This window comes from Macaca nemestrina, chromosome 20 (genome assembly GCF_043159975.1).
Source record: "Macaca nemestrina isolate mMacNem1 chromosome 20, mMacNem.hap1, whole genome shotgun sequence".
Classification (NCBI taxonomy): Eukaryota; Metazoa; Chordata; class Mammalia; order Primates; family Cercopithecidae; genus Macaca; species Macaca nemestrina.
The window spans coordinates 44932289-44959551 of record NC_092144.1 but is presented as its reverse complement, the minus strand read 5'-3'; the positions used below and the strand labels follow the sequence as shown (position 1 = coordinate 44959551).

Below are 27263 nucleotides of genomic sequence, written 5' to 3'. Positions count from 1 at the left end.
CCACTTCAGGTCGTGAGGCATTATATTTTCTCTCTCTCTCTCTCTCTCTCTCTCTCTCTCTCCTGTTTTTTTGAGGTGGAGTCTCCCTCTTTCACCCAGGCTGGAGTGCAGTAGCATGATCCCAGCTCACCACAATCTTTGCCTCCGGGGTTCAAGCGATTCTCCTGCCTCAGCCTCTTGAGTAGCTGGGATTACAGGCGCCCGCTACCACGCCCAGCTAATTTTTGTATTTTTAATAGAGACAGGGTTGCACCATGTTGGCCAGACTGGTCTCGAACTTCTGACCTTAAGTGATCAGCCCGTCTCAGCCTCCCAAAGTGCTGGGATGACAGGCGTGAGCCACCATGTCCCGCCTAGGCATTAGATTCTCATAAGGAGTATGCAATCTAGATCCTTCATATGCGCAGTTCACAATAGGGTTCGTGCTCCTGTGAGAATCTAATGCCATTCTGAACTGGCAGGAGGTGGAGCTCAGACGGTGATGCTCGCCCATACGCCACTCACCTCCTGCTGTGCAGCCTGGTTTCTAACAGGTCATGGACTGGTATTGTTTCATGGCTTGGGGTTTGGAGACCCCTGCCCCTGCCCTAGATGAAATACTTCTCTGATGCTAACTGACCATGCTTAAAAGCAAGGCCCCAAAGGATCAAGCTCTTATTTAGCTGCATTCCATAACAAAATTCAATAATATGTATAGAGACAAAAAAAAAAAATCCAGCATCCAACACTGTAAGATTAACAATATCTGATGTCAGTAAAAAATTGTAAGGCAATGGCCGGGCGTGGTGGCTCATGCCTGTAATCCCAGCAGTTTGGGAGGTCGAGGTGGAAAGATTGTTTGAGGCTAGGAATTTGAGACCAACCTGGGCACCACAGCAAGACCTTGTCTCTATTAAAAATTAAAAAAAAAAAAAAATAGCCAGGCGTGGTGGTGCACGCTTGTAGTCCCGTCTACTTGGGGGATGGAAACAGGAGGATCACTTGAGCCTGGGAGGTTGAGGCTTCAGTGAGCTATGATTGCACCACTGCACTCCAGCATGGGTGTGACCCTGTCTCAAAGCCAAAACAAAACAAAACCAAACATAAAATAAATATCTGTATTCATGTTTTATAATATCCTCAGTGGGTTTGTGCCTTTTTGGTACAGTTGTCAAGCAGCTCAAGAAAGTGGTGGGCTGTATCTGCTTAATGTAACTGGCCACTCTTGACTCTGGTTCCCAGGAAGACCTTCAACCTGGCCCTAGTCAAAAAGGCTGCAAGCTGGCCCCCAAGAACTCACACAGCTTTTCCCAGTTCAAATGGCCCCAGGATAGCATGCCCACCGGCTTCCAGGAATCACTGTGGTTACTGTGCCCGGGTGCCCGAGCCTCACAGTGTTGTGCATGGGGAAAAGCCTCTGTTGGGTGCTGACCTACAGGCCAAGGATGGGCCAGTTTAGGTAAATGGGAATGAGGAAGGAACACCCGGTCCCAGAAAACTTCCCTTAAAGTTCAGATGACCACAGGAAGCTCCCTGTGCCTGTCACCTGCGTCTCAGTAGGTCACTGCAGGCACCTGGTCTCGCTCCCTCCAGTCTGGCAGAGCTTATTACATCACCTAAGACAATGAACGAAAAAGTGACCCCTTCAGAGGAAGGTCCTGAGCACCTAGGGTGCTTTCTGCCCCCAGAACCCAGAGTGAATACCACGAAAGCCAGTTGTCTGGTTGGTGGTAACAGCACGGTGCAGGTTGACAGTCCCAACATCCCATTGTTATGCTGGTGCTCAGCAGATGGTGAAGAGCCTCCAGGCATGCCCCACAGCAGTCCCTGCTGCCTGCTTCCTGGTTGGGGTAGGACACACCCCTGTGACTTCCTTTCCTGCTATGTCTCTGCCCATCCTGCCCCAAACACACATGTAGGTAAGACCGGGTCTCAGACCGCAAAGTCAAGAGAGAGGAGGAAGTTCTCGGTAACATGCAAGGCAAGCCTTACTGCCATGATTTGGAAAGTTTCACCAGTCTCCGCTTTGAGGAGACTTGATCTGTCCCTGTGATTTGGTCACAATTGCCTTTGGACTGAGACACCACCAAAGGACAATGGATGACCTGCACCCTCAGGAGCGGTCACCCAGGGTGCCTGTCTGGGCGAGTCTCATTCTCATTGCTACCTGGGCTTTTTTATTTGTTTGTTTGGGAGACGGGATCTCACTCTGTTGCCCATGCTGGAGCCATGACCCAATCATGGCTCATCACATACTGGAACTCCTGGGCTTAAGTGATCCTCCTGCCTCAGCCTCCTTAGTAGCTGGGACTTGAGCCAATTCTCCCAGCTAGATTTTTTCAGTTTTAATTTTTTGTAGAGATGGGGTCTCACTATGTTGCCCAAGCTGGTCTCAAACTCCTGGCCTCAAGCAATCTTCTCACCTTGGCCTCCCAGAGCACTGGGATTACAGGCATGAGCCATTATACCTGGACACTTTCTGCTTTTTTATTATTTTATTTTTTATTTTTATTTTTTCGAGACAGAGTCTCCCTCTGTCACCCAGGCTGGAGTGCAGTGGCACAATCTCGGTTCACTGCAACCTCTACCTCTTGGGTTCAAGCAATTCTCCTGCCTCAGCCTCCTGAGTAGCTAGGATTATAAGCATGCACCATCATACCCAGCTAATTTTTGTATTTTTGGTAGAGACGGGGTTTCACCATGTGTTGTGGGAAGTCAGGGACCCCTAACGGAGGGACTGGCTGAAGCCGCAGCAGAAGAACATACATTGTGAAGATTTCCTGGACATTTATTAGTTCCGTAAATTAATACTTTTATAATTTCTTATGCCTGTCTTTACTGCAATCTGTGAACATAAATTGTGAAGATTTCATGGACACTTATCACCTCCCCTTGTGATTTCCTGTGCCTGTCTTTACTTTAATCTCTTAATCCCGTAATCTTTGTAAACTGAGGAGGATGTATGTCACCTCAGGATCCTGTGATGATTACGTTAACTGCACAAATTGTAGAGCATGTGTGTTTGAACAATTTGAAATCTGGACACCTTGAAAAAAGAACAGGAAAACAGTGATGTTCAGGGAACAAGGGAGATAACTTTAAATTCTGACTGCTTGTGAGCCAGGCGGAAGAGAGCCATATTTCTCTTCTTTCAAAAGCAAATAGGAGAAATAATCGCTGAATTCTTTTTCTCAGCAAGGAACATCCCTGAGAAAGAAAATGCGTCTCTGAGGGGAGGCCTCTAAAATGGCCACTTTGGGGATGACTGTCTTTTACAGTTGTAGACAAAGGGATGAAATAAGCCCCCGTCGCCATTAATGCCCCTGTAATCCCAGCTACTCAGGAGGCCAAGGCAGGAGAATCACCTGAACCTGGGAGGCAGAGGTTGCATTGAGCCGAGATCGTGCCACCGCACTCCAGCCTGGGTGAGAGAGCGAGATCCTGTCTCAAAAAAAAAAAAAAAAAAGAAAAAGAAAAAAGAGAAGAAAGGCCAGGTGCAATGGCTAAGGCCTGTAATCCCAGCATTTTGGGAGGCCGAGGCAGGTGGATCACGAGGTCAGGAGTTCAAGACCAGCCTCACCAACATGGTGAATCCCCATCTCTACTAAAAATATTTAAAAAATTAGCCGGGCATGGGGGCAACCACCTGTAATCACAGCTACTCAGGAGGCTGAGGCAGGAGAATGGCTTGAACATGGGAAGCCGAGGTTGTAGTGAGCCGAGATCGCACCACTGCATTCCAGCCTGGGTGACAGAGCAAGACTCCGTCTCAAAAAAAAAAAAAAAAAAAAGCACCTGAACCTTCTCCTAGGCCTATCTGTGCACTTCTTTGTAAAATCCAGTTGTAGCAAAATAACCCTTCTACGTCAGTTTAGCTAGAAACCCTCATCCTCTGTATCTGATAAACCTCAGCATCTGATCAGGTTCCTCAACCTCCACCATCCTCATTGTGATGTCTGGTCACCCTGGCCTGTCTTCAACTAGAATTCTATTAGGTTGGTTTAGTCAGAATCCCCCTTACCCTCAATGTTTTCTCTTACTAATTTTCCATCCACTGACCCCTACCCTGCTCCTTGACTAGGACTTCCCGCTTGCTCATGCTGTATTCAGTGTTGAGCCCCATCTTTCTCCCTCAGTGCAAGCCCCTGTTTTGCAGCGTTCCCTCTGCATATTGCAATGGTTCTGAATAAAGTCTGCCTTACTGTCTTTTTTGTTTTTTTTTTTTTTGAGACAGAGTCAGTCTTGCTCTGTCCCACAGGCCGGAGTGCAGTGGTGAGATCTTGACTCACTGCAACCTCTGCCTGCCAGGTTCAAGCAATTCTCATGCCTCAGCTTCCTGAGTAGCTGGGATTACAGGTGCCCATCACCATGCCCAGCTAATTTTGTATTTTTAGTAGAGACAGGGTTTCACCATGTTGGCCAGGCTGGTCTCGAACTCCTGAGCTCAAGTGATCCGCCCACCTCGGCCTCCCAAAGTGCTGGGGCTACAGGCATGATCCACTGTGTCTGGCCTGCCTTACTGTCTATAACGAGTGTCATTGAACAAGTGTTTCTTTAGTAATGCTTCCCCAGTTTTCTTCCATTATATATTGGACCACTCCAGTTGTCACTGTCTGGCAGCATGTCTGTCTCTCACCCCAATTTATATGTTCTGAGGGGGTTAGGTTGAATTTGAAGTAGTCACTGCTAGGTCTCCAGGGTTAGGTAGCACAGCCAAGGCCCTTGGTAGGCAGAACTAGACTTCTGATGTGAATACATGAATGTGGGCAGGCTGTCCTCGAGCAACGGGTTCCTCCTCTCTCTCCCATGGCCCCCATGCCATGGCAGGGTCCCAGAGTTGGTCTTGAGTTCTGGTCGAGTGGGCTGCTGGAGCTACCACTTCCTTTCCTTCAAGCTGCCGACCCAGGCTGGCAACACTTGTGTGATACTGTGAAATATATATTGGTCTAGGTCCCATTTTGTGGCCCAGAGCTCCTAAAACCCTTGGGATCTCTGGCGTGATAAGAGTGTCTTTTTTAAAAAAAATTTTTATTTATTATTATTATTATTTTGGATGGAGTCTCACTGTGTTGCCCAGGCTGGAGTGCAGTGGTGCGATCTCAGCTCTCTGCAACCTCCACCTCCCAGGTTTAAGTGATTCTCCTGCCTCAGCCTCCTAAGTAGCTGGGATTATAGGCGTGTGCCATCACACCCGGCTAATTTTTAGTAGAGACGGGGTTTTGCCACGTTGGCCAGGCTGGTCTCACACTCCTGGCTTCAAGTGATCTTCCTGCCTCAGCCACTCAAAGTGCTGGAATTACAGGCCTGAGCTACTGCACCTGGCCAGCTGGAACAAATTAATCAGGCTTGAGGAGGGGGGTCATGGGAACACCCGATTTATAGCTTGTCAGATTTATAGCTTGTCAGTCACAAGTCTAGGTAACAACTTACCACTTGTGGCTGATATCCAAAGTTAGGGGGGAGTCTTATGGGATTGAGCCTTCAACCTGTGGGATCTGATGCCATCTCCATGTAGACAGTGTCAGAATTGAATTAAATTACAGGACACCCAATTGGTATCTGCTGGAGAATCTGGTTGGTTGATAGGTGGGGAAAGTACCCCTGCTCCCGGCTCTAATATTTGGTGTTAAAAGTGTTATGCTGAGGCCTGATATGATGGTTTACACCTGTAACCCCAGCACTTTGGAAAGCTAAGGTGAGTGGATCACCTGAGGTCAGGAGTTTGAGACCAGCCTGGCCAACATGGTAAAACCCCGTCTCTACTAAAAATACAAAATTAGCTGGGCATGATGGATGGTGCGCACCTGTAATCCCAGCTACTCAGGAGGCTGAGGCAGAAGAATTGCTTAAACCTGGGGGGCAGAGGTTGCAGTGAGCTGAGATCACGGCACTGCACTCCAGCCTGGACAGAGCAAGACTCTGTCAAAAAAAAAAAAAAAAAAAAAAAAAAGCAGTGTTACGTTGAGGGGCATGTAAGAATAGGAAGAATACTTTGCATTTTGTTTTTCTAATCTTAAATAGCTTGGCACTCCAGACATTGAGGAGCAGGTGTTCCGTTCAGCCCAAGTAGATGCTTAGAGCCAAGGTAAATTGCACTGCGGTGTGTATTTGGTGGTTTGTCCAAGAGCTGGGAAGCAGTTTACTATCTAAGTAAGCATAATAGGTAGGTGTACAAGATGGTGCCTAAGATTCCCACAGTGATGCTCGTGATGGCCCAGTAGAAGGCTTGTTTGGAGGTCTTGGCTGCCAGCTCATAGTCACTGGATTTATTGTACTTCTTTGTCTGAGTTTTAGGAGAGAGGGAACAGGGAAAGATGAGTATAAAAGAGTTATTGCATGGCTGGGTATGGTGGCTCACGCCTGTAATCCCAGCACTTTGGGAAGCTGAGGTGGGCAGATCACCTGAGGTCAGGTGTTCAAGACCAGCCTGGCCAACATGGTGAAACCCAGCTCCACCAAAAATATAAAAATTAGCCAGGCGTGGTGGTGGGCGCCTATAATCCCAGCTACTCAGGAAGCTGAGGCAGGAGAATCGTTTGAACCCGCAAGGCAGAGGTTGCAGTGAGCTGAGCTCGTACCACTGCACTCCAGCCTAGGTGACAGAGTGAGATTCTGTCTCAAAAAAAAAAAAAAAAAAAAAAAAAAAAAAGAGTTATTGGGTGAGGGTGGGCTGTGGAACTGTAAGGACTCAGGGTGGAGGTCTGAACCCACAGAAGGTGCTGGTGTTGCTCAGGCTCCTAGTTCAGAAGGGAGAACAGGCCGGGCGCGGTGGTTCATGCCTGTAATCCCAGCACTTTGGGAGGCTGAGACGGTCGGATCACAAGGTCAGAAGATCGAGGCCATCCTGGCTAACATGGCGAAACCCCGTCTCTACTAAAAATACAAAAAATTAGCCGGGCGCAGTGGCGGGCGCCTGTAGTCCCAGCTACCCGGGAGGCTGAGGCAGGAGAATGGTGTAAACCCGGGAGGCGGAGCTTGCAGTGAGTGGAGATTGCGCCACTGCACTCCAGCCTGGGTGACAGAGCGAGACTCCATCTCAGAAAAAAAAAAAAAAAAAAAGAAGTGAGAACAAGGAAGAAGTTGGGTCAGGGGCAGGGGTGAGATGGAGAGGGAGGGTGAGGATTGGCATGGTGCAGGTGCCCACCAGGCAAGAAAAGATCACGGCTGGGATGGCGAAGGGAAGGCAACAGAAGAGGCTCAGGATGGACAGGCAGAGATAGTCGCTGGACTCATCCTCATCAGACATCAGTGTAAACACCTGGGGGGCAGAGAGTTGGATATGTCTCACTGTGGCTTCTGAACTCTAACAATCCTTTCTCACTCTCTCCCCACTTACCCTAACTCATCTCTCCTTGGCAGCTATACGATCTTCATTGACCCCATTTAAAATTTTCATTGACTTTCTCTAACCCCCACCATGTCTCCTCTAACCTCTCTCTATCCCTTTTATTTTTTGAGACAAGGTCTTGCTCTGTCACCCAGGCTGAAGTACACTGGCATGATCATAATTCACTGCAGCCTCGAACTCCTGGGCTCAAGCAATCCTCCTGCCTCAGCCTCCCGATAGCTGGTAGTACCATAGGTACAAACCACCACATCCAGCTGATTTTTGATTGTGTTTTTTTTTTTTTTGTAGAGATGGAATCTCATTATGTTGCCCAGGCTTGTCTTCAACTCCTGGCCTTAAGTGATCCTTCTGCCTCATTCTTTCAAAGTGTTAGGATTATAGGTGTGAACCACCATGCCTGGCCTCTGTATCGCTCTTATCTATTTATTTATTTATTGAGACAGAGTTTCACTCTGTTGCCCAGGCTGGAGTAAAATGGTATGATCTCAGCTCACTGCAACCTCTGCCTCCTGGGTTCAAGCAATTCTCATGCCTCAGCCTCCTGAGTAGTTGGGATTACAGGTATGTGCCACTATGTCCGGCTAATTTTTGTATTTTTAGTAGAGATGGGATTTCACCACATTGGCCAGGCTGGTCTTGAACTCCTGACCTCAGGTGATCCACCTGCCTCAGCCTCCCAAAGTGCTGGGATTACAGGCGTGAGCCACCACACCCGGCCCATAGCCCCTCTTGTAACCTGTTAAATGTATACGTTTAGCCACCCTGTCATCATATCTCCACAGGAGCTCCAGGTACAATTGGCAGCTGGGAATGTGCCTGACAAATGTACACATCTCAGATAATTCAGTAAATGTCTCAATAGCCCTGAGAGACATGCACCAAAAAAATCAAAGCTATGTCTGACCCCACATTATCACCAGGTCAATGGTTGGCATCCTGTTGCAGGTGAGGACTGCTCTCACCTGGACAGAAGCTCCTTACAACTTTGGCCCTAGTTGCAATGATAGACATACTTCTCTGCTGTGGATTTTTCTGCTGTTTCAGTTTCTGTATGGGAATGCAAGACAGACTTTCCCAGAGACTTTCCAGACCTTACACCATATTAGTCCAACTAACTACTCATAAATATTTCCAACTCCAAGTGGATCAGTTCCATTCTGTTGATCAATCACAATGCCCTCTTTCAGCAGGAAGTAGCCAGCATGAATGTGGCATTGAAATCCCATAGAAATGGAATGGAATTTGACAGTGGGAAACTATAATTGAGTACCCCCCCTTTTTTTTTTTTTGAGGCAAAGTCTCGCTGTGTTGCCCAGGCTGGAGTGCAGTGATGCAATCTCAGCTGCAACCTCCGCCTTGTGGGTTCAAGCGATTCTCCTGCCTCAGCCTCCCAAGTAGCTGGGACTACAGGTACCCGCCACCACGCCCAGCTACTTTTTGTATTTTTAGTAGAGACGGGGTTTCACTGTGTTGGCCAGGCTGGTCTTGAACTCCCGACATTGTGATCCGCCTGCCTCGGCCTCCCAAAGTGCTGGGATTACAGGGTTTGAGCCACTGCGCCTGGCCAGAGTACCCCATTTTTAAAGAAAAAAAATGATTTTTTTTTTCCTTTTTCTTTTCCCCCCATCTCCTACTTAGCTCTTTAGGAATGCAATTGTAACCTCCCTACATGGCAAGCTTATCTAATTATATGTTTACTTAGAAGTTCCAGGGACTGAACCTTGAAACAAATCAGGCACCCCCAGAATTCTCTCCCATCAGATTGCCTTGAGACAATGGTCAATTTCTCTGCTCACGGTGGTGACAGCTAGAGCACCTGATAGATAAGACATCAAAGCGTGTCACATAGACCCCACACCTCCTTGCCCCCCACCTTTATGTCATTCACATCAAGCCCCCCTTTAAAAGTCCCTGCTTTCTGTCCTGAAAGCTGAAGCAATACCCCTAAGGCAGGAACCTGTACCTCTTCCCCTCAGCTGAGTTGTGGAATAAAGTCACCTTCTTTATACCAGAACTTGCTCTTGTTAATTGGACTCTCCAAGAGTGGAGTGACTGGACCTGTGTTTGGGTATAAAACCTTCATTATAAATTCACCATTCCCTTATAAAACTCTCACCCTATAAAACTTCTTTGTCTTGTGTGTGTGTGTGTGTGTGTGTTTAGAGACCGGGTCTTGCTCTCCCAGGCTGTAGGAGTGCAGAGGCACTATCATAGCTCACTGCAGCCTCAAACTCCTGGGCTCAAGTGATCCTCCTGCCTCAGCTTCCTGAGTGGCTGGGATTACCGGTGCACACCACCATGCCCGGCTAATTAAAAAAATTTTTGTTTTTTGCTGGGTGCGGTGGCTCACGCCTGTAATCCCAATACTTTGGGAGGCCGACATGGGCGGATTACCTGAGGTCAGGAGTTTGAGGCCATCTTGGCCAACATAGTGAAACCCCGTCTCTACTAAAAATACAAAAATTAGCCGGGTGTGGTGGCACACACCTGTAATCCCAGCTACTCGGGAGGCTGAGGCAGAACTCAGGAGGTGGAGGTTGAAATGAGCCGAGATCCTGCCATTGTACTACAGCCTGAGTGACACAGTGAGACTCCGTCTCAAAAAAAAACCAACATTTTTTTTTTTCTTCTGGTAGAGACGGGGTTTTGCTATGTTGCCCATGCTGGTCTTGAATTCCTCGGCTCAAGTGATCCTCCCACCTCTGCCCCCCAAAGTAAAACTTCTATTAGCTTTCTCACTGTTCCTTTTATAATATCCTTTACTTCATCCCTATGAATCCTGCTGTAAACCTTTCCGGTTCGCCCATGAACTCCCTGCTCCTTTAGCTCCTCTAAGACCTTATTTGACCACCTATTCACTCCTCTTGCTGGGACTACAGGCGCCCGCCACCACGCCCGGCTAATTTTTGTATTTTTAGTAGAGACGGGGTTTCACTGTCTCTACTTCTCTGTCCCCTTACAAAGTCCTGCCCTGTCTCCCTCGAACACCTCTCAACTTCTGAAACCAGCTTCCTGACCTTTTGAACTCCTTCTCCATCCACGTACAGCAACCTTCCTGTTCTAAACCCTTGCCCCTCTAACATATGTCTCTGTCCACTTGTATCACCCCTGAGGTTCCTTTATGATACCCTTTCTGCTCTCATCATTTCCCCTCTACTCTCTCTAACACTCCTCCTCCTACTCCTACCCTCCTCGAACATTCCCAGGAGGGCACCTGGATCTGGCACTACCAGTGCTACATGGAAGCTCTTCCTTGATCACCAACCACAGGGGATTACCATGGCGGCCAGGCAGGCCCCACCTCCTAGCCCTTCTCTCTGCTTCTATTGGCCAATTGGAGGTGGTATGTCATAGGGTGGGAACCAATACTTGGCTTCTGATTGGTATGCTGGAGTGATGGCTCCTCCTACTCACTCAAGTCATTGGCCAATGGAGGAATCCCTGGTTCCACCTTCAAAACAGACCTATAAATAAGCTTCATTTCCTTGATCATCTTTGTTTAAAGATTCCTTCTGAGCATCTTGAGAGAAAAACACTACTCGGGGCAAGAGTGATGTGGGCCTCCAAGTCTTGTGTTTCAGGAAAAACACAGTGCATTTTCTCTGCTCTCATACCACAACAGTCAACACAGAAGAGTTCTTTGATCAAATGTGTGGGTTCCCCCCCTTTTCCCCCATCCCCTCAATCCCCTCCAACACCAAGCAAGCAATCATTTGTTTCCTTCCTTCCTTTCCTTTCCTTTATTTTTCCCTCCCTTCCCTTCCCTTCCCTTCCCTTCCTTTCCCTTCCTTTCCCTTCCCTTCTTTTCTTTCTTTTCCTTCTTTCCTTTCTTTTCTTTCTTCTTGCTCTGTCATCCAGGCTGGAGTGCAGTGGTGTGATCTTGGCTCACTGCAACCTCCGCCTCCTGGGTTCAAGTGATTCTCCTGCCTCAGCCACCTGAGTAGCTGGGACTACAGGCATGCGCCACCATGCCCGGCTAATGTTTTGTATTTTTAGTAGAGACAGAGTTTCACCATGTTTTCCAGGCTGGTCTCAAACTCCTGGGCTCAAGTGATCTACCCACCTCGGCTTCTCAGAGTGCTGGTATTACAGGCATGAGCCATTTAACCTGGCAAATTTTTTTTTTTTTTTTGAGATGGAGTCTCCCTTTGTCACCATGCTGGAGTGCAGTGTTGCGATCTCGGCTCACTACAACCTCCGACTCCCTGGTTCAAGCGATTCTCCTGCCTCAGCCCCCCGAGTAGCTGGGATTACAGGCATGCGCCACCATGCCCAGCTAATTTTTGTATTTTTAGTAGAGACAGAGTTTCACCACGTTGGCCAGGATGGTCTCCTGACCTCGTGATCCGCCCGCCTTGGCCTCCCAAAGTACTGGGATTACAGGCGTGAGGCACCGCGCCCGGCTCTGGCTATTTTTTTTTAAGTGCATTACGAAAGTATTTTATAACTTGTGTGTTTAGATCATGTGCCTTAAATGTGATTATTGGTATGTTTTGCTTTAGGTCTACTATTATTTGTTTTGTATTTCCCCTTTTCTGTGTTTTGTTCATTGTTTTCCCGTTTCCTGCTTTCTTTTGGATTATTTGAATATTGTTTTAATACTCCATTTTAATTTATTCATTGTGATTTTCACTATATATCTTTGTAAGTTTTAAGTGATTGCTCTAGGGATTATGGTAAACACATTGAAACATTTTGTAGTCTACCTAGATTAAATATTTTGCAACTTCAAGTGGAATATGGGTCTCCCATTTATGTGTTGGCTTTCACATGCATTATGAAGACATGCATTGAAAATACATCCATCCAGGGCGGTGGCTCACGCCTGTAATCCCAGCACTTTGAGAGGCCGAGGTAGGTGGTCAAGAGTTCAAGACCAGCCTGGCCAACATGGTGAAACCCCATCTCTACTAAAAATACAAAAATTAGCTGGGCATGGTGGTGGGCGCCTGTAATCCCAGCTACTAGGGAGACTGAGGCAAGAGAATCGCTTGAACCCAGGAGGCAGAAGTTGCAGTGAGCCCAGATCACACCATTGCACTCTAGCCTGGGTGACAGAGTGAGACTCTATCTCCAAAAAAAAAAAAAAAAAAAAAAGGCCGGGCACAGTGGCTCATGCCTATAATCCCAGCACTTTGGGAGGCTGAGGCGGGCGGATCACGATGTCAGGAGATCAAGACCATCCTGGCTAACATGGTGAAACTCCATCTCTACTAAAAATACAAAAAATTAGCTGGGCATGGTGGCAGGTGTCTGTAGTCCCAGTTACTGGGAGGCTGAGGCAGGAGAATGGGGTGAACCCAGGAGGCGGAGCTGGCAGTGAACCAAGACCACGCCACTGCACTCCAGCCGGGGTGACAGAGTGAGACTCCATTTCAAAAAAAAAAAAATTCCCCCCCAAAGTGCTGGGATTACAGGTGTCAGCCACTGCGCCCATCAGTCATTCCTTTTAATGGCAAAAACCGCAATTATTTTTGCATCAGCTACACGCACACACACACATACACACACACACACACATATATCTCATGTCACCTGCAGATATAGTTTTATTTCTTCCTTCCCAATCTACATGCCTTTTTTTTCTTTTTTGAGACAGAGTCTCACTCTATCCCTCAGGCTGGAGTGCAATGTGGAGTGATCATAGCTCACTGCAGTCTCAAAGTCCTGGGCTCAGCCCCCTGAGTAGGTAGGACTACAAGCATGTGCCACCATGCTTGGCTAATTTTTAAATATTTTTTGTAAAGATGGGGTCATGCTGTGTTGCCCAGGTTGGTCTTGACCTCCTGGTTTCAAGTGATCCTCCTGCCTCCCAAAGTGTTAGGATTACAGCCATAAGCCACTGCGCCAGGCCCTGTTTGCCTTTTTTTCTTGCAGTGACTAGAACTTCCAGCACTGTGTCAAATAGGAGTGTCAAGAGCAGACATCCTTTCCTTCTTGTTGATCTCATAGGGAAGTATTCCGTCCTTCATCATTAGGTATGATATATATTTGGTGTATTTAAATCTATTATAGTTATTATTATTATTTGAGATGGAGTTTTGCTCTTGTTGTCCAGGCTAGAGTGCAATGGCACCATCTTGGCTCACTGCAACCTCCGCCTCCCGGGCTCTAAGTGATTCTCCTGCCTCAGCCTCCCGAGTAGCTGGGATTACAGGTGACTGTCACCTCGCCCGGCTAGTTTTTGTATTTTCAGTAGAGACAAGGTTTCACCATGTTGGCCAGGCTAGTCTCGAACACCTGACCTCAATTGATCCACCCGCCTCAGCCTCCCAAAGTGCTGGGATTACAGGAGTGAGCCACCGCACCTGGCCGTTATTAAATTTTTTTTTTTTTTTTTTTTTTTTTTTTTTTTTTTTTGAGACGGAGTCTCGCTCTGTCACCCAGGCTGGAGTGCAGTGGCTGGATCTCAGCTCACTGCAAGCTCCGCCTCCTGGATTTACACCATTCTCCTGCCTCAGCCTCCCGAGTAGCTGGGACTACAGGCGCCCGCCACCTCACCCGGCTAGTTTTTTTTTTTTGTATTTTTAGTAGAGACGGGGTTTCACCGTGTTAGCCAGGATATGGTCTCGATCTCCTGACCTCGTGATCCGCCCGTCTCGGCCTCCCAAAGTGCTGGGATTACAGGCTTGAGCCACCGTGCCCGGCCTATTAATATTTTTGATGTTCAAGTTGTACCAGTCTGGGCCGGTGGGCGCTCCTTCAAGTCAGCTTCTATGTCGAAAATGAAAATTATTTGTTAAAAGAAAGGTAAGTTATTAAAAAGTGATTCCAGCAGGTAAAAAGATTGAATTGCTACTAATGGTCGATGGGAGGCAGTGTTGTCCACCCAGTGCTTAAGAACATGGCTTTTGGTGGCAGATTTCCTGGTTCCCAATCCTGGCCCCTCAGTGGATTCACTGTAAGACCTGCACTGTGTCTTTCCAGCTCCCTGTGCTTTATCCTCAGTCTGTAAGATTGCAGGCTATATGCTTAGTGTGGAGATCAAAAGAATCAATACTCCGAAGGTGCTCATAACAGTGCCTTGCACTTGACTCCCAGAGTTCCTGCTTTCACCATCATTATGAAGACAAAGTACTCAAAATCTACTACATGAAAAAGATTACAGGCCCTGGAGATTTTGCAGGCATGTTCATTCCAACTTTTTTTTTTTTTTTTGGAGATGGAGTTTCGCTCTTGTTACCCAGGCTGCAGTGCAATGGCGTGATCTTGGCTTACTGCAACCTCCACTTCCCAGGTTCAAGTGATTCTCCTGCCTCAGCCTCCCGAGCAGCTGGGATTACAGTCGTGTGCCACCATGCCCGGCTAATTTTTATATTATTAGTAGAGATGGGGTTTCACCATATTGGCCAGGCTGGTCTCGAACTCCTGACTTCAGGTGATCCACCCGCCTCAGCCTCCCAAAGTACTAGGATTACAGGCATGAGGCACCACGCCCAGCCAACTCCAACTTTTAAGAAGCAAATAATTCCCATGACATAGAAATGTTTCCAGAACACAGAAACACATAGAATGCTTCTCAACTCATTCTGCATTGCCAGCACTGCCCCAATGCAAAGGACTGAGAACAGCCCCCAAATGAAAACTATATACGACCCAAATAAGGCATAAGCAAACCATATCCATCACATATTAAAAGAATAATAGAGGCCCGGCGTGGTGACTCACACCTATAATCCCAGCACTTTGGGAGGCTGAGGCGGGTGGATCACGAAAAATTAGCTGGGCGTGGTGGCAGGCGCCTGTAGTCCCAGCTACTCGGGAGGCTGAGGCAGGAGAATGGCGTGAAACCGGGAGGCGGAGCTTGCAGTGAGCCAAGATTGCGCCACTGCACTCCAGCCTGAGTGACAGAGCAAGACTCCATCTCTAAAAAAATAAAAAATAAAAAATAAAAATAATAGATTGTGAACCAGTAAAGTTTTCCCAAGAGTATAAGAATGGTTCATTGTGAATAATTTTGTTAAAAGATTGAATTAAAATCTCATATGATCATGTTAATAGGTGCTGAAAAGTATTTAATATGATTCAACACAATTTTTAGGGTCTCACTGTGTTGCCCAGGCTGGAGTGCAAGGGTGTGATCATGGCTCACTGCCGCCTCTAACCCATGGGTTCAAGTGATCCTCCCATCTCAGCCTCCTGAGTAGCTGAGAATACAGGCACCAAGCCTGGCTAATTTTTTTTTTTTTTCTTTTTTCAGTAGAGACAAGATCTAGCTATGTTGCTCAGGCTGGTCTCAAATTTCTGGCCTTAAATAATTCTCCTGCCTTGGCCTCCCAAAGTACTGGGACACAGGCATGAGCCACTGTGCCTAGCCTCAACATAAAATTCTAATTTAAAAAATCTTGACAAGCCAGGAATAGAAGAAAACATAACAAAATTGATGAAATTTTGGTTGGTCATGGTGGCTCATGCACGTAATTTCACCACTTTGGGAGGCCGAGGCAGTCAGATCGTTTAAGGCCAGAGGTTCAAGACCAGCCTGGCCAACACAGCAAAATCCCCTCTACTGAAAATACAAAAAACTAGCCCCACGTGGTGGTACGCGCCTGTGGTCCCAGCTGCTATAGAGGCTGAGGCACTAGAATCGCTTAAACCCGGGAGGCGGAGACTGCAGTGAGCTGAGATTGTGCCCCTGCACTCCAGCCTGGGTGACAGAGCCAGAGTCTGCTTCAGAAAAAAAAAAAAAAAGATGAAATTTTTGTCAGAAATCTACATCAACTGCCTGACTTAATAGTAAAACAATAGAACAATCCCATACGAGGACGGAAACGAGGTTATGATGCTAATTTATTTTTTGCTGAAAGGTTTAGCAGAGGAATTAAAAGAATACATATATAATGAGGTATTAAAATTGTTAAGAAATAATTCAAATTTAGCATAGACAATCTAAGCGTGTAAAATGATGAATTATTACACCCAGAAATTTCAGTAAGTTCGCCACACAAGATATCAACATTGGGATACTCAGTACCTTTCTTCTACCCCAATAATAATTTAGATTATGTAATGGAAAAAAGGATTGCTTATAATACATAAAATAAAGCTAAAGAGGTATAAGTCCTATTTGATATGTCATATTTATGAATAGGAAGGCTTATCATAAAAATGTTAAATCTCCCCAAACTGAGAACTACATTTATTGTAATGCAATCAAAGTCAGATAAGATTTTTTTTTTTTTTTTTTTTTTTTTTTTGAGATGGAGTTTCACTCTTTTGCCCAGGCTGGAGTGAAGTGGTGCAATCTCGGCTCACTGCAACCCCCACCCCCGGGTTCAAGAGATTATCCTGCCTCAGCCTCCCAAGTAGCTGGGATTACAGGTGTGCACCACCACACCGGCTAATATTTATATTTTTGTAGAGACAGGGTTTCACCATGTTGGTCAGGCTGGTCTCAAACTCCTGGCCTCAGGTGATCCTCCCGCCTTGGTATCCCAAAGTGCTGGGATTACAGGTGTGAGCCACTGCACCTGGCCTTATTTTTTACACTTATTTGTTTTAGAGACAAAGTCTAGCTCTGTCCCCCAGGCCAGAGTGCTGTAGCATCATCATGACTCACTGCAGCCTCCAAATCCTGGGCTCAAGTGATCCTCCCACCTCACCCTCCTGAGTAACTGAGACTACAGGCATGTGCCACCACGCCTGGCTAATTTTGAAAAATTTTGTAGAAAACAGTTATCGACTTGCTGCCCAGGCTGGTCTCAAAGTCCTGGGCTCAAGCCATCCTCCTCTCTCAGCCTCCCAAAGCATTGAAATTATAGGCACAAACTACTGTGCCTGGCCTCATTTTGTGTTTACCTGGTGCTAAATACCAATTGGATGCCCAAGAGTGAAATTCAGGTTGGATGAAGTCTGGGAGCTGAAGTAGAGGAGGCTGGCTGGCTTTCTGAGGCCTGTAGCAGAAGATGACACTTGGGTCTGCCTGCTTATGTTGACATGGGCCATCCTAACCTGACATGGTTTTGCAGCTGAATGTGACAGGCCCCGCCTGGGCTGGATCTGGAGAAGGACAGGGATAGCTAACCCTCTAGATCCACTAACATGACAAACAACTAGGCATCATCCTGTCTCCAGGCATCCCCATAACCCAGAGCATTGTCCCACAAACACACGGGACCTGCCCAGACACCCAGGCCCACAGAGGAGACAAACTCAGCATCACAACAGTTACAATTAAGGTGGACTAGGGCCTTTGTTATTTCCTTCTATTATTATTTCCTATAAACCACCTAATAAGATGGTTGTCTCTGTTGGGCATGAACTTGAAGCTGTAATCCCAGATGTGCAAGAAATAGAACTCTATTCTCCTGCATCTGCACTGGTTCGGGTGGGTTGGGCTGTGGAAACAGGCCAAGCATGTCATTTGTCGACACAGTAGCCTATGTTCTGCTTGACCACATGAGGCAGTTGGGGGAAGGGCTACTGTTCCCAGAATGATTCAGGGACCCAGGCTAATGGGGTTTTGCCATGTCTATAACGTGTGGCCTTCTAAATCATCACATGGGTATCACTTGTCCTGTTGGCCAGGGGAGGAGGAGTTTAGAGGAGTGTCCCAGGAGACATTGAAAAGCCAGCTTTGTTTGTGGTACATGTCAGTTCTGCTCACATTCCACAGGACCAAAGCACATTTCATGGCTGCAGAGGGGAACCTCTGAGATGTGGCCAGGCAATGTTCCCAGGACAAAGAGGTGATGGACTCTGGGGGACTGTGAGCAGTCTCTTCCCCAGCAGCTCCATTGAATTTCTACTGAGAATCCCCATTCTCCATGGTGGTGGGAACTTAGTTCTGCTAAATATTGTGCTAAATATTAATCTGGTTCTGAACTTGGGTTTGTCCATGAAGCTTGGGCATCAGAAGCAGCCCCTGGGTATCTGTGGCCCACATTGTCAGTCTAGATCTCTGTTTTGATTCATGCAGGATGGCTCCCTGCTTATCCCTAGTTTTCTTCTATAGTTCTCTCTCCACCTGACACTTGGGATTCCTATGGAAGCCATCTTCTTCTCACTAGGCTGGGCCATGGGGTATCCTCCTTGGCTGTCTGAGGTCATTTCTTTGTAAATGTCTACACCATGTAGCATATCATCTTTGAGAACTTGGAGGCTTTCTAGGCCTTATCTGTGAGGAGGGAATACAGATAACAGCTGGGGTCTCTGACACCCCTCTTCCTCAGATGCAGGTTCCAGGAACCTTATGGATGTACTATTATCCAATCTCTCTCCACATTCCCTTTTCCATGAATGGTGAACAAATGCCTTTCTGGAGTGGAGGAGAGGTGGTCTTCATCGGCTATTCTGCCAAAGCTATTTGCATTTCTTGGGGACTTTCCATTCTTCCCCTAAGAGCTTGACATTTGGATGGCAGAAGCTGGAAGAGGTTTCTGTTTTCTTATTGCTGCTCTGAGACACTAGACATCTCCAATCCCAGCTCAAATGAGAAGACTCCTAGAGAATAAACGTCAATTCAGATTTCTAAATATCATCCACACATTGGCAATTATGCCTGCTTTACAGACAAAGGAACTATGCTCAAGAAAAGTATCTGTTCAGGGCTATACAGTTTTTCAGTGTCAGAGGTAAGTTTTTAACCCCCATCTGCCTGAATTCTATGTCTGTGGGCTTCCCCATTGGGACATTCTGATTTTCACAGTCTAGGAAACAGCTCCAGGGAAACAGAGACACTGGTCACTGACCCAGAAACAGAATAACAATCGTGGGCATGTTGACACACACACACACACACACACACACACACACACACACACACACACACACACACAGGAAACCAGAACATTCTATTCCAGTTTTTTGGTTTAAAGATTCCTCTGAAAGAACAACCCAGTGTCAAGGAGTTAAAGGGATCTAGGGCATGAAGTGTGGACCCCTAGGGTGGATGAAGACAGCTCTGGAGCTGAGTGAGTTGAAGTAGCACAGGCAGGTGGTCTGGGTGTTCCTGGGTTCGTGGGTTTCTTGAATGTTGAGTTCCTTGGTTGGAGGATTTCTTGGCTAGATGTCTCAGCAGTTGAGTTTCTTGCTCGATGGCTGACTTGGCTGGCTAGTGTTTTGGTGAGTGGCTCGGTTGGGGAGCGGACCCTTGGGTTGCTATGCCTAGCCTTCATTAAAATAGGACTAAGCCATAAATGATGCCTAAGCCGATCATTACCGCAAATGCACTGAACCAACCAGTTCGGCCTGAGTTGGTGTAAGCCTCTTCCCATTCGCTTTTCTTGTTGGCCTTCATAGTCTGTAGGGGTTGAAGCACAGATGTGGGTTTCTGTGTCTAGGAACCCTGGGGAGAACGGTTGGAGACCTGCAGTCACTGAGGGAAAGCCCCTGTGCAGGTCCCAGGACAGGAGCAGATGCAGGGGCCAAATGGAGGACAGGGCAGGCTGGGTGCAGTGGCTTACGCCTGTAATCTCAGCACTTTGGGAGGCCGAGGCGAGTGGATCACCTGAGGTCAGAAGTTCGAGACCAGCCTGGCCAACATGGCAAAACCCGTCTCAACTAAAAATACAAAAATAAGCCAGGCGCTGTGGCCCGTGCCTGTAATCCCAGCTACTCGGGAGGCCGAGGCAGGAGAATCGCTGGAACTAGGGAGGCAGAGATTGCAGTGAGCCGAGATTGCACCACTGCTCTCCAGCCTGGGGGACAGAGTGAGACTGGGTATCAAAGGAAAAAAAATAATAAAGGACAGGGGCTATGACTTGGCCATTATTTTACCTGGTAAGAGAAGTACAAAGCTGGCAATCCAAATGGAGGGAATAAAAGTACAGCAAAGATGGTCAAACATAGGTAGTTTGGGGCGTAAAACGCCAGTTCTTCTGGTGTCTGTGTAGGCTCTTGCGGCTCTTTGGGCACCTCACCTGGGGCACCTGGACCACCTGTGGTAGGGGAGCCATCTGGAACACCTGTGGTAGGGGGCTCATTGGGAGCAGAAGGTTTCAGGGCCATGACCTTTCCCCTTAGACAAAGACGGACTCCGAGTGTCTTGAAAACGGAGCGCCAGACCCACTAGGCTTCCCCTTGTACTAACCAGAATCCCAGGACCCAAACCATCAAAGGCTGAAACTTCACAATGGAGAAACCAGCACCCCACGTCCTGATTGGCTGCCTAGTTAGGAGGCATGGCCCCACCATTCTAGCCCACCCCAAGACTCAGAGCGTGCAGCCAATCAGGATGTGGGCTCCGCCCACTCTGATAGGGATTGGTTGGAAGCCTAAGTGGTGGCTCTTGGCTCCTCCTCCTCCCACTGATCTCTCTCTGCAGGCCGCGCGGATGGGCGGTGTCAGGAGGGTCTCCCAGGAGTTGCTGAAGAGAGAAACTAGACACGCCCAGTAAGAGTAAGAAATTTACTGAGGGGAGGAAAATGAGTAATGTCAGAAGTGGATTGTAAAGCTTTGAGTTAAAAATGAATTCCGGCTGGTCGCAGTGGCTCATGCCTGTAATCCCAACACTTCGGGAGGCCGAGACGGGCGGATTACCTGTGGTCAGGAGTTCGAGACCAGCCTGATCGAAGTGGCGAAACCCCGTCTCTACTAAAAATACAAAAATTAGCCGGGTGTGATGGCGGGTGCCTGTAATCCCAGCTACTAGGGAGGCTGAGGCAGGAGAATCGCTTGAACCTGGGAGGCGGAGATTGCAGTGAGCCGAGATCACACTGCACACTCCAGCCTGGGTGACAGAGTGAGACTCCATTTCAAAAAAAAAAAAGAATTCCTTGGTTTATGCTGACAGAAAGACTAGAGAAAAAAGGGGAAAAGGGGGAAAGTCTTTCTTTTTTTTTTTGTTTTGAGACGGAGTCTCGCTCAGTCGCCCAGGCTGGAGTGCAGTGGCGCGATCTCGGCTCACTGCAAGCTCCGCCTCCCGGGTTCACGCCATTCTCCTGCCTCAGCCTCCCAAGTAGCTGGGACTACAGGCGCCCGCCACCACACCCAGCTAATTTTTTGCATTTTTAGTAGAGACGGGGTTTCACCGTGTTAGCCAGGATGGTCTCGATCTCCTGACCTCGTGATCCGCCCGCCTCAGTCTCCCAAAGTGCCAGGATTACATGCGTGAGCCACCGCGCCCGGCTGGGAAGGTCTTTCTTAAAGTAGCACACAACCTAGTGGAACGATGAAACAGGAAATCTCCAATGTGATAGGCAGAACTCTGAGATGACCTGCTCCCTGGTGTACACACTCCTTCTCCAGTCAGTCAAGTACTAGTCTGTATACCGCTGGGAAGGTGTCTTGCAGACGTAGGTAGGGTCCGAAATCAGTTAACTTTAAGGTAGGAAGAATATCCTCTGTGGGCCTCACCTAATGAGGTGAGTTCTTGAAAGGGACTGAGTCTTCCTGGCAAAAGAGGTTTCAGGTGTAAGAGGATTCGAGGCAAGCAAAGGTCTCCATTGCTGGTATGAAGATGTCGCCGGGGCCACCTAGGGAGGAATCCAGGCAGCCTCTGACTGAGAATGGCTCCCAGCTGACAGCCAGCAAGGAAACGGGGTCCTTAGCACTGCAACAGCAAAGATGCGAATCCTGCTGTAATCACATTCATTTGGAAGAGGATCCTGAGCGCCACATGAGAATCCAGCCCAGCGGACACCTTAATTTTAGCTTTGGTAGATCTGAGCAGAGAAGCAGTCATTCTGACTTACAGAACTGTGAGTGAATGACTGTGTGGGAATTTGTTATGCACCATTAGAAAACATTTTCAGGCCAGGCGCGGTGGCTCAAGCCTGTAATCCCAGCACTTTGGGAGGCCGAGGCCGGTGGATCACGAGGTCAGGAGATCGAGACTATCCTGGCTAACATAGTGAAACCCTGTCTCTACTAAAAATACAAAAAACTAGCAGGGCGTGGTGGCGGACGCCTGTAGTCCCAACTACTTGGGAGGCTGAGGCGGGAGAATGGCGTGAACCCGGGAGGCGGAGCTTGCAGTGAGCCGAGATCAGGCCACTGCACTCCAGCCTGGGAGACACAGCGAGACTCTGTCTCAAAAAAAAAAAAAAAAAAAGAAAACATTTTCAAATACCATGGTAATTGCTGATTCAGGTAGGAGCTTTTAATGAATGCTAATACTGTGGGGTTTTAGCTGATGCTTCCTTTAGCTGGTGGTTCTAGGGGAGTAGAGGGTTTGAGGAGTCACTTTTCAGGAAGTTGGGAGTGGATGGGAGATGACACTGTGCAGTCTACAAACGTAGACCTCAGTATGGCTTGTCCAAGACACAACCTGTGTATGTAAGACCAGTCCTGGACCTAGAAGTAGTTAGAAGAACAGTGACAACACATGCAATCCAGAAGTCAGGATATTCTTCATGGAGGAAATTGGTTCAGAGCCTTTCAAAGGACCAAGTGGATATCCCAGGACAACAGAACATGTGAAGGTTGGGTGAGATAAAGCATGTGTATTGGTTGCTGGCAAGTCCCTTGGATGGTGGAACAAACAAACTAAGACAGGCTTAGAAAGGAGCACATGGACAAATGTGTCAAGCCCTGAGACACGTACTCCAGCTCTGAAGGCGGGAATGAATTAGCTCCTTTGGTAAGGGCAGTGTCAGAGGATCAGCAGAAGCAGTGGCCATACTGCAGGGATCCAGGCAGTGAGTAAAAAGGGGGTCGTATAGACAATGTAGACATTTATTCCAAGAGCTTGGAGGCGAAAGAGTAAGGAGAGCAGTGCCACAGCTGAGAAGAACATGGGTTCCAGTTTCTGGAATGTTGTAAGCCAACACCTGGTTTCAGAGAGCCATGGATTGAGTGTGAGGTGTGGAACTGGAGAGAGTGTACACATTTGCTTCACGAATTTTGCCTATGGCTGGGTACAGTGGCTCATGCCTGTAATCCCAGCACTTTGGGAGGCCAAGGTGGGTGGATCACGAGGTCAGGAGTTCAAGACAAGCCTGGCCAAGATGGTGAAACCCCGTCTTTACTAAAAATACAAAATTTTAGCCAGGTGTGGTGGTGGGCGCCTGTAATCCCAGCTACTTGGGAGGCTGAGGCAGAAAATTGCTTGAACCGGGAGGTGGAGGTTGCAGTGAGCCGAGATCGTGCTACTGTACTCCAGCCTGGGTGACAGAGTGAGACTCCATTTCAAAAAAAAAAAAAAATAGTTTGCCTGTGAAGAGCCAAGAAAGGCAGGACTAGGGTAGATGCAAAAGGGTGAGAATGATGATTTTGCTTGTTTGTTTTAAAGATAGGAGAGACTTGATATGGAACTGAGATGGAGACTGCCAAGATGGTAGCATGGTTTCTATGTTCTGCCCCCTTTTTTGTCTCTGGAATTAAAAACCGAAAACCAGATTCATAACTTGAAGGGGCTGAGTGATCAAAGGATTTTGCTTTTTTGAAAAAAAATTTTTGGTGGGAAAGGTGAGACAGACCATGTCTCAATAAGAGAGAATGGAGATATGGGAGAAATATCTTTTTTTTTTTTTTTTTTTTTTTTTGAGATAGAGTTTTGCTCTTGTTGCCCAGGGTGGAGTGCAATGGTGCAATCTTGGCTCACTGAAACCTCCACCTCTCGGGTTCTAAACGATTTTCCTGCCTGAGCCTCCTGAGTAGCTGGGATTACAGGCGCCCACCACCACACCTGGCTTATTTTTATATTTTTAGTAGAGATGGGGTTTTACCACGTTGGCCAGGCTGGTGTTGAACTCCTGACCTCAAATGATCCACTCACCTTGGCCTCCCAAAGTGCAAGGATTACAGGAATGAGCCACTGCACCCAGCCAGGAGAGATGTCTTAATGGGGGTGAGGTTGTTCATTTGTACTGTCTACAGCTCCAACACCTAGAACAGAGCCCAACACATAGTAGTAGGTGCTCAGTAAACATGGGCTGAATAAACACACCTTCGAACTAGACTACCTAGGTTTGGATCCCCGACATGCCACTAACTAGCAATATCACCTTGTGCAATCAAAAGCTCTCTGTGTACCAATTTTCTCATCTTTAAAATGGGAATAATAATTATTTATCTCTCATTTCATTGTGAGGATTAAATAAATTAATGTATGTAAGTGGTTTTGAACAGTGTATGGCACAAAATGTGCACTCTGTAAGATGATGATGGCTGAGGGGAGAGGATCGTGTGAGACCAGGAGTTCAAAACCTAGCTCGATCAATACAGTGGGACCGTGTCTCTACAAAAACACACACACACACACACACACACACACATATATATATATATATGGCATATATGGCTCTGAGGGCAGGCTTCTATATTCTCAGCTGCTTGGGAGGGTATGGTAGGAGGATTGCTTTTGCTTAGAAATTTGAGGCTGTGTTGAGCCATGGTCGCACCCCTCCACTCCAGCCTGGGCAACAGAGGGAGACCCTGTCTCAAGAAAAAAAAAAAAAGATAATAATGATGAATGAGTGGGGTTCAGAGCATGTGAGAATCATTTGAAAATAATGGCCAGGAGTTCAAGATTGGCCTGGCCAACATGGTGAAACCTGTCTACTAAAATACAAAAATTAACTGGGCGTGGTGGTGGGTACCTGTAGCCCCAGCTACTTGGGAGGCTGAGGCAGGAGAATCACTTGAGTCCAGGAGGCAGATGTTGCAGTGAGCTGAGATAATGCCACTGCACTCCAGCCTGGGTGACAGAGTGAGTCTCCATCTCCAAAAACTAAAAATAATAATAAAAAAAGAGAGATCCAATTGTCCTAGCACCATTTGTTGGATCTCCTTTTCACATTGAATGTTTTTGCCACTTTTGTCAAAAATCAGTTGACCACAAATATAAAAGCTATTTCTGGACTCTCAATTTTGCTTCATTGAGCTATATGTCCATCCTTATGCCAGTACCACACTGTCTTTATTCTTACAGCTTTGTAATCAGGAATAAATTTTGAAATTGCGAATTGGAAGTCCTCTAACTTTATTTTACTTTTTCCTTTTTTTTTTTTTTTTTTTTTTGGAGACGGAGTCTCGCTCTGTCGCCCAGGCTGGAGTTCAGTGGCACCATCTCGGCTCACTGCAAGCTCCGCCTCCCGGGTTCACGCCATTCTCCTGCCTCAGCCTCCCGAGTAGCTGGGACTACAGGCGCCCGCCACCTCGCCCGGCTAGTTTTTTGTATTTTTTAGTAGAGACGGGGTTTCACCGTGTTAGCCAGGATGGTCTCGATCTCCTGACCTCGTGATCCGCCCGTCTCGGCCCCCCAAAGTGCTGGGATTACAGGCTTGAGCCACCGCGCCCGGCCTTACTTTTTCAATATTGCTAGATTATTCTGCATCCTTTGCATTTCCACACAACTATTAGGATCAACTTGTCAAATTCTGCAAAAAAACAAGCCAGTTGAGATTTCGATAAAGATTGCATTGACTCTTTAGGTCAATTAGGGGAGTACTGCCTTTTTGCTGCTAATATTGAGTTTTCCAAACCATGAACATGGGATGCCACTTCATTTATTTAGATCTTTAAATCTTTAAAGGAAAGATTTATAGTTTTTTTTTTGTTTTTTGTTTTTTTTTGAGATGGAGTCTTGCTCTGTTGCCCAGGCTGGAGTGCAGTGGAGTGATCTTGGCTCACTGCAAGCTCCGCCTCCCAGGCTCACGCCATTCTCCTGCCTCAGCCTCCTGAATAGCTGGGACTACAGGCTCCTGCCACCACACCCGGCTAATTTTTTGTATTTTTAGTAGAGATGGGGTTTCACCGTGTTAGCCAGGATGGTCTCGATCTCTGACCTCGTGATCCACCTGCCTAAGCCTCCCAAAGTACTGGGATTACAGGTGTGAGCCACTGTGCTCGGCCAAGATTTATAGTTTTTATTGTACAACTCTTGTACTTCTTTTGTTAAATTTATTACTTTTTTTAAATTGAATTTCTTTTTCTTTCTTTCTTTTTTTTTTTTTGGAGATGGAGTCTCTCTCTGTTACCCAAGCTGGAGTGTGGTAGCACGATCATGGCTCACTGCAACCTTCACTTCCCAGACTCAAGCAATTCTCCTGCCTCAGCCTCCCAAGTAGCTGGGATTACAGGCACCTGCCACCATGCCTAACTGATTTTTTGTATTTTTTAGTAGAGACGGGGTTTCACCATGTTGCCCAAACTAGTCTTGAAGTCCGTCCTGACTTCAGGTGATCCGCCTGCCTCGGCCTACCAAAGTGCTGGGATTACAGGCATAAGTCACCATGCCCAGCCCGAATTTATTATTCTTTTTGATCCTATTGGGAATGAATTCATTTTATTAATTTCATTTTTTTTATTGTTCATTCCTGGCTTATTGACATACAATTGATTTTTGGATATTGATCTTGTCTTGTGCAACATTGCTGGACTCATTTCTTCTAGTGGTTATTTGTGGATTCATTAGAATTTTCTACATGCAAATTTAAGTCAACTGTGGATCAAAGCAGTTCTTCCTTTCCAACCTGGATGCCTTTTCTTTCTTTTTATTGACTAATTGTACTGGCTAGGATCCCCATTACACTGTTGAATAGAAGTGGTGAGAATGAACATTCTTGTTTTGTTCTCTATCTTAGCCAGGAAGCATTTAGTCTTTCACTCCAGCCTGGATGACAGAGTGAGACTCTATTTCAAAAACAAAACAAAAAAAGTGTCTTCTTTTACAGGGGTAGGTGCAATGGCTCGTATCTATAATCCCAATACTCTGGGAGGGCAAGGCAGGAGGATTATTTGAGCCCAGGAGTTTGAGGCTGCAGTGAGCTATGATCTCACCTGGGTGACAGAGTGAGACCCCATCTTTAAAATAAATGAATAAAATTTATTCTTTTACTATGGTGTGTTACATTAATTGATTTTCAGAACTTAAACCAATCTTGCATTTCTGGGGTAAATCTCACTTGATCTTGATGTATAATCCTTTTTATATATTGCTGTATTGGGCTTACTGATATTTTACTAATGACTTTTGTATCTATATTTATGAAAGAGATTGTACTCTAGTTGTCTTGAGATGCTACTGTCTGGTTTTGATATTAGGGTAATACTC

General features: G+C 46.9%; 1 protein-coding gene and 1 long non-coding RNA gene across 2 annotated transcripts; both read right to left on the bottom strand.

Moving 5' to 3' along the window:
* Positions 1-6065: 6065 nt before the first annotated feature.
* On the bottom strand, positions 6066-10637 carry LOC105495515 (uncharacterized). Its single transcript, XR_011617511.1, has 3 exons — positions 10542-10637; positions 7124-7237; positions 6066-6262 (listed from the first exon to the last, which is right to left on the bottom strand). It is a non-coding gene; the product is annotated as an uncharacterized lncRNA (long non-coding RNA).
* An 8480-nt stretch (positions 10638-19117) lies between these two features.
* LOC139360222 (PMIS2 transmembrane protein) lies at positions 19118-20379 on the bottom strand. The gene is made up of 2 exons (XM_071086348.1): positions 20045-20379; positions 19118-19568 (listed from the first exon to the last, which is right to left on the bottom strand). The coding sequence occupies exons 1-2, from the start codon at positions 20273-20275 to the stop codon at positions 19443-19445; spliced, it is 357 nt and encodes a 118-aa protein (XP_070942449.1). The 5' UTR covers positions 20276-20379; the 3' UTR covers positions 19118-19442.
* Between the last annotated feature and the right edge of the window lie 6884 nt (positions 20380-27263).

Coding starts and splice junctions, on each gene's coding strand:
- LOC139360222 (XM_071086348.1), bottom strand. CDS start 20,275: ATGGCCCTGAAACCTTCTGCTCCCAATGAGCCCCCTACCACAGGTGTT. Junction 19,569..20,044: donor CTTTGTACTTCTCTTACCAG/GTAAAATAATGG, acceptor CAACCCCTACAG/ACTATGAAGGCCAACAAGAA.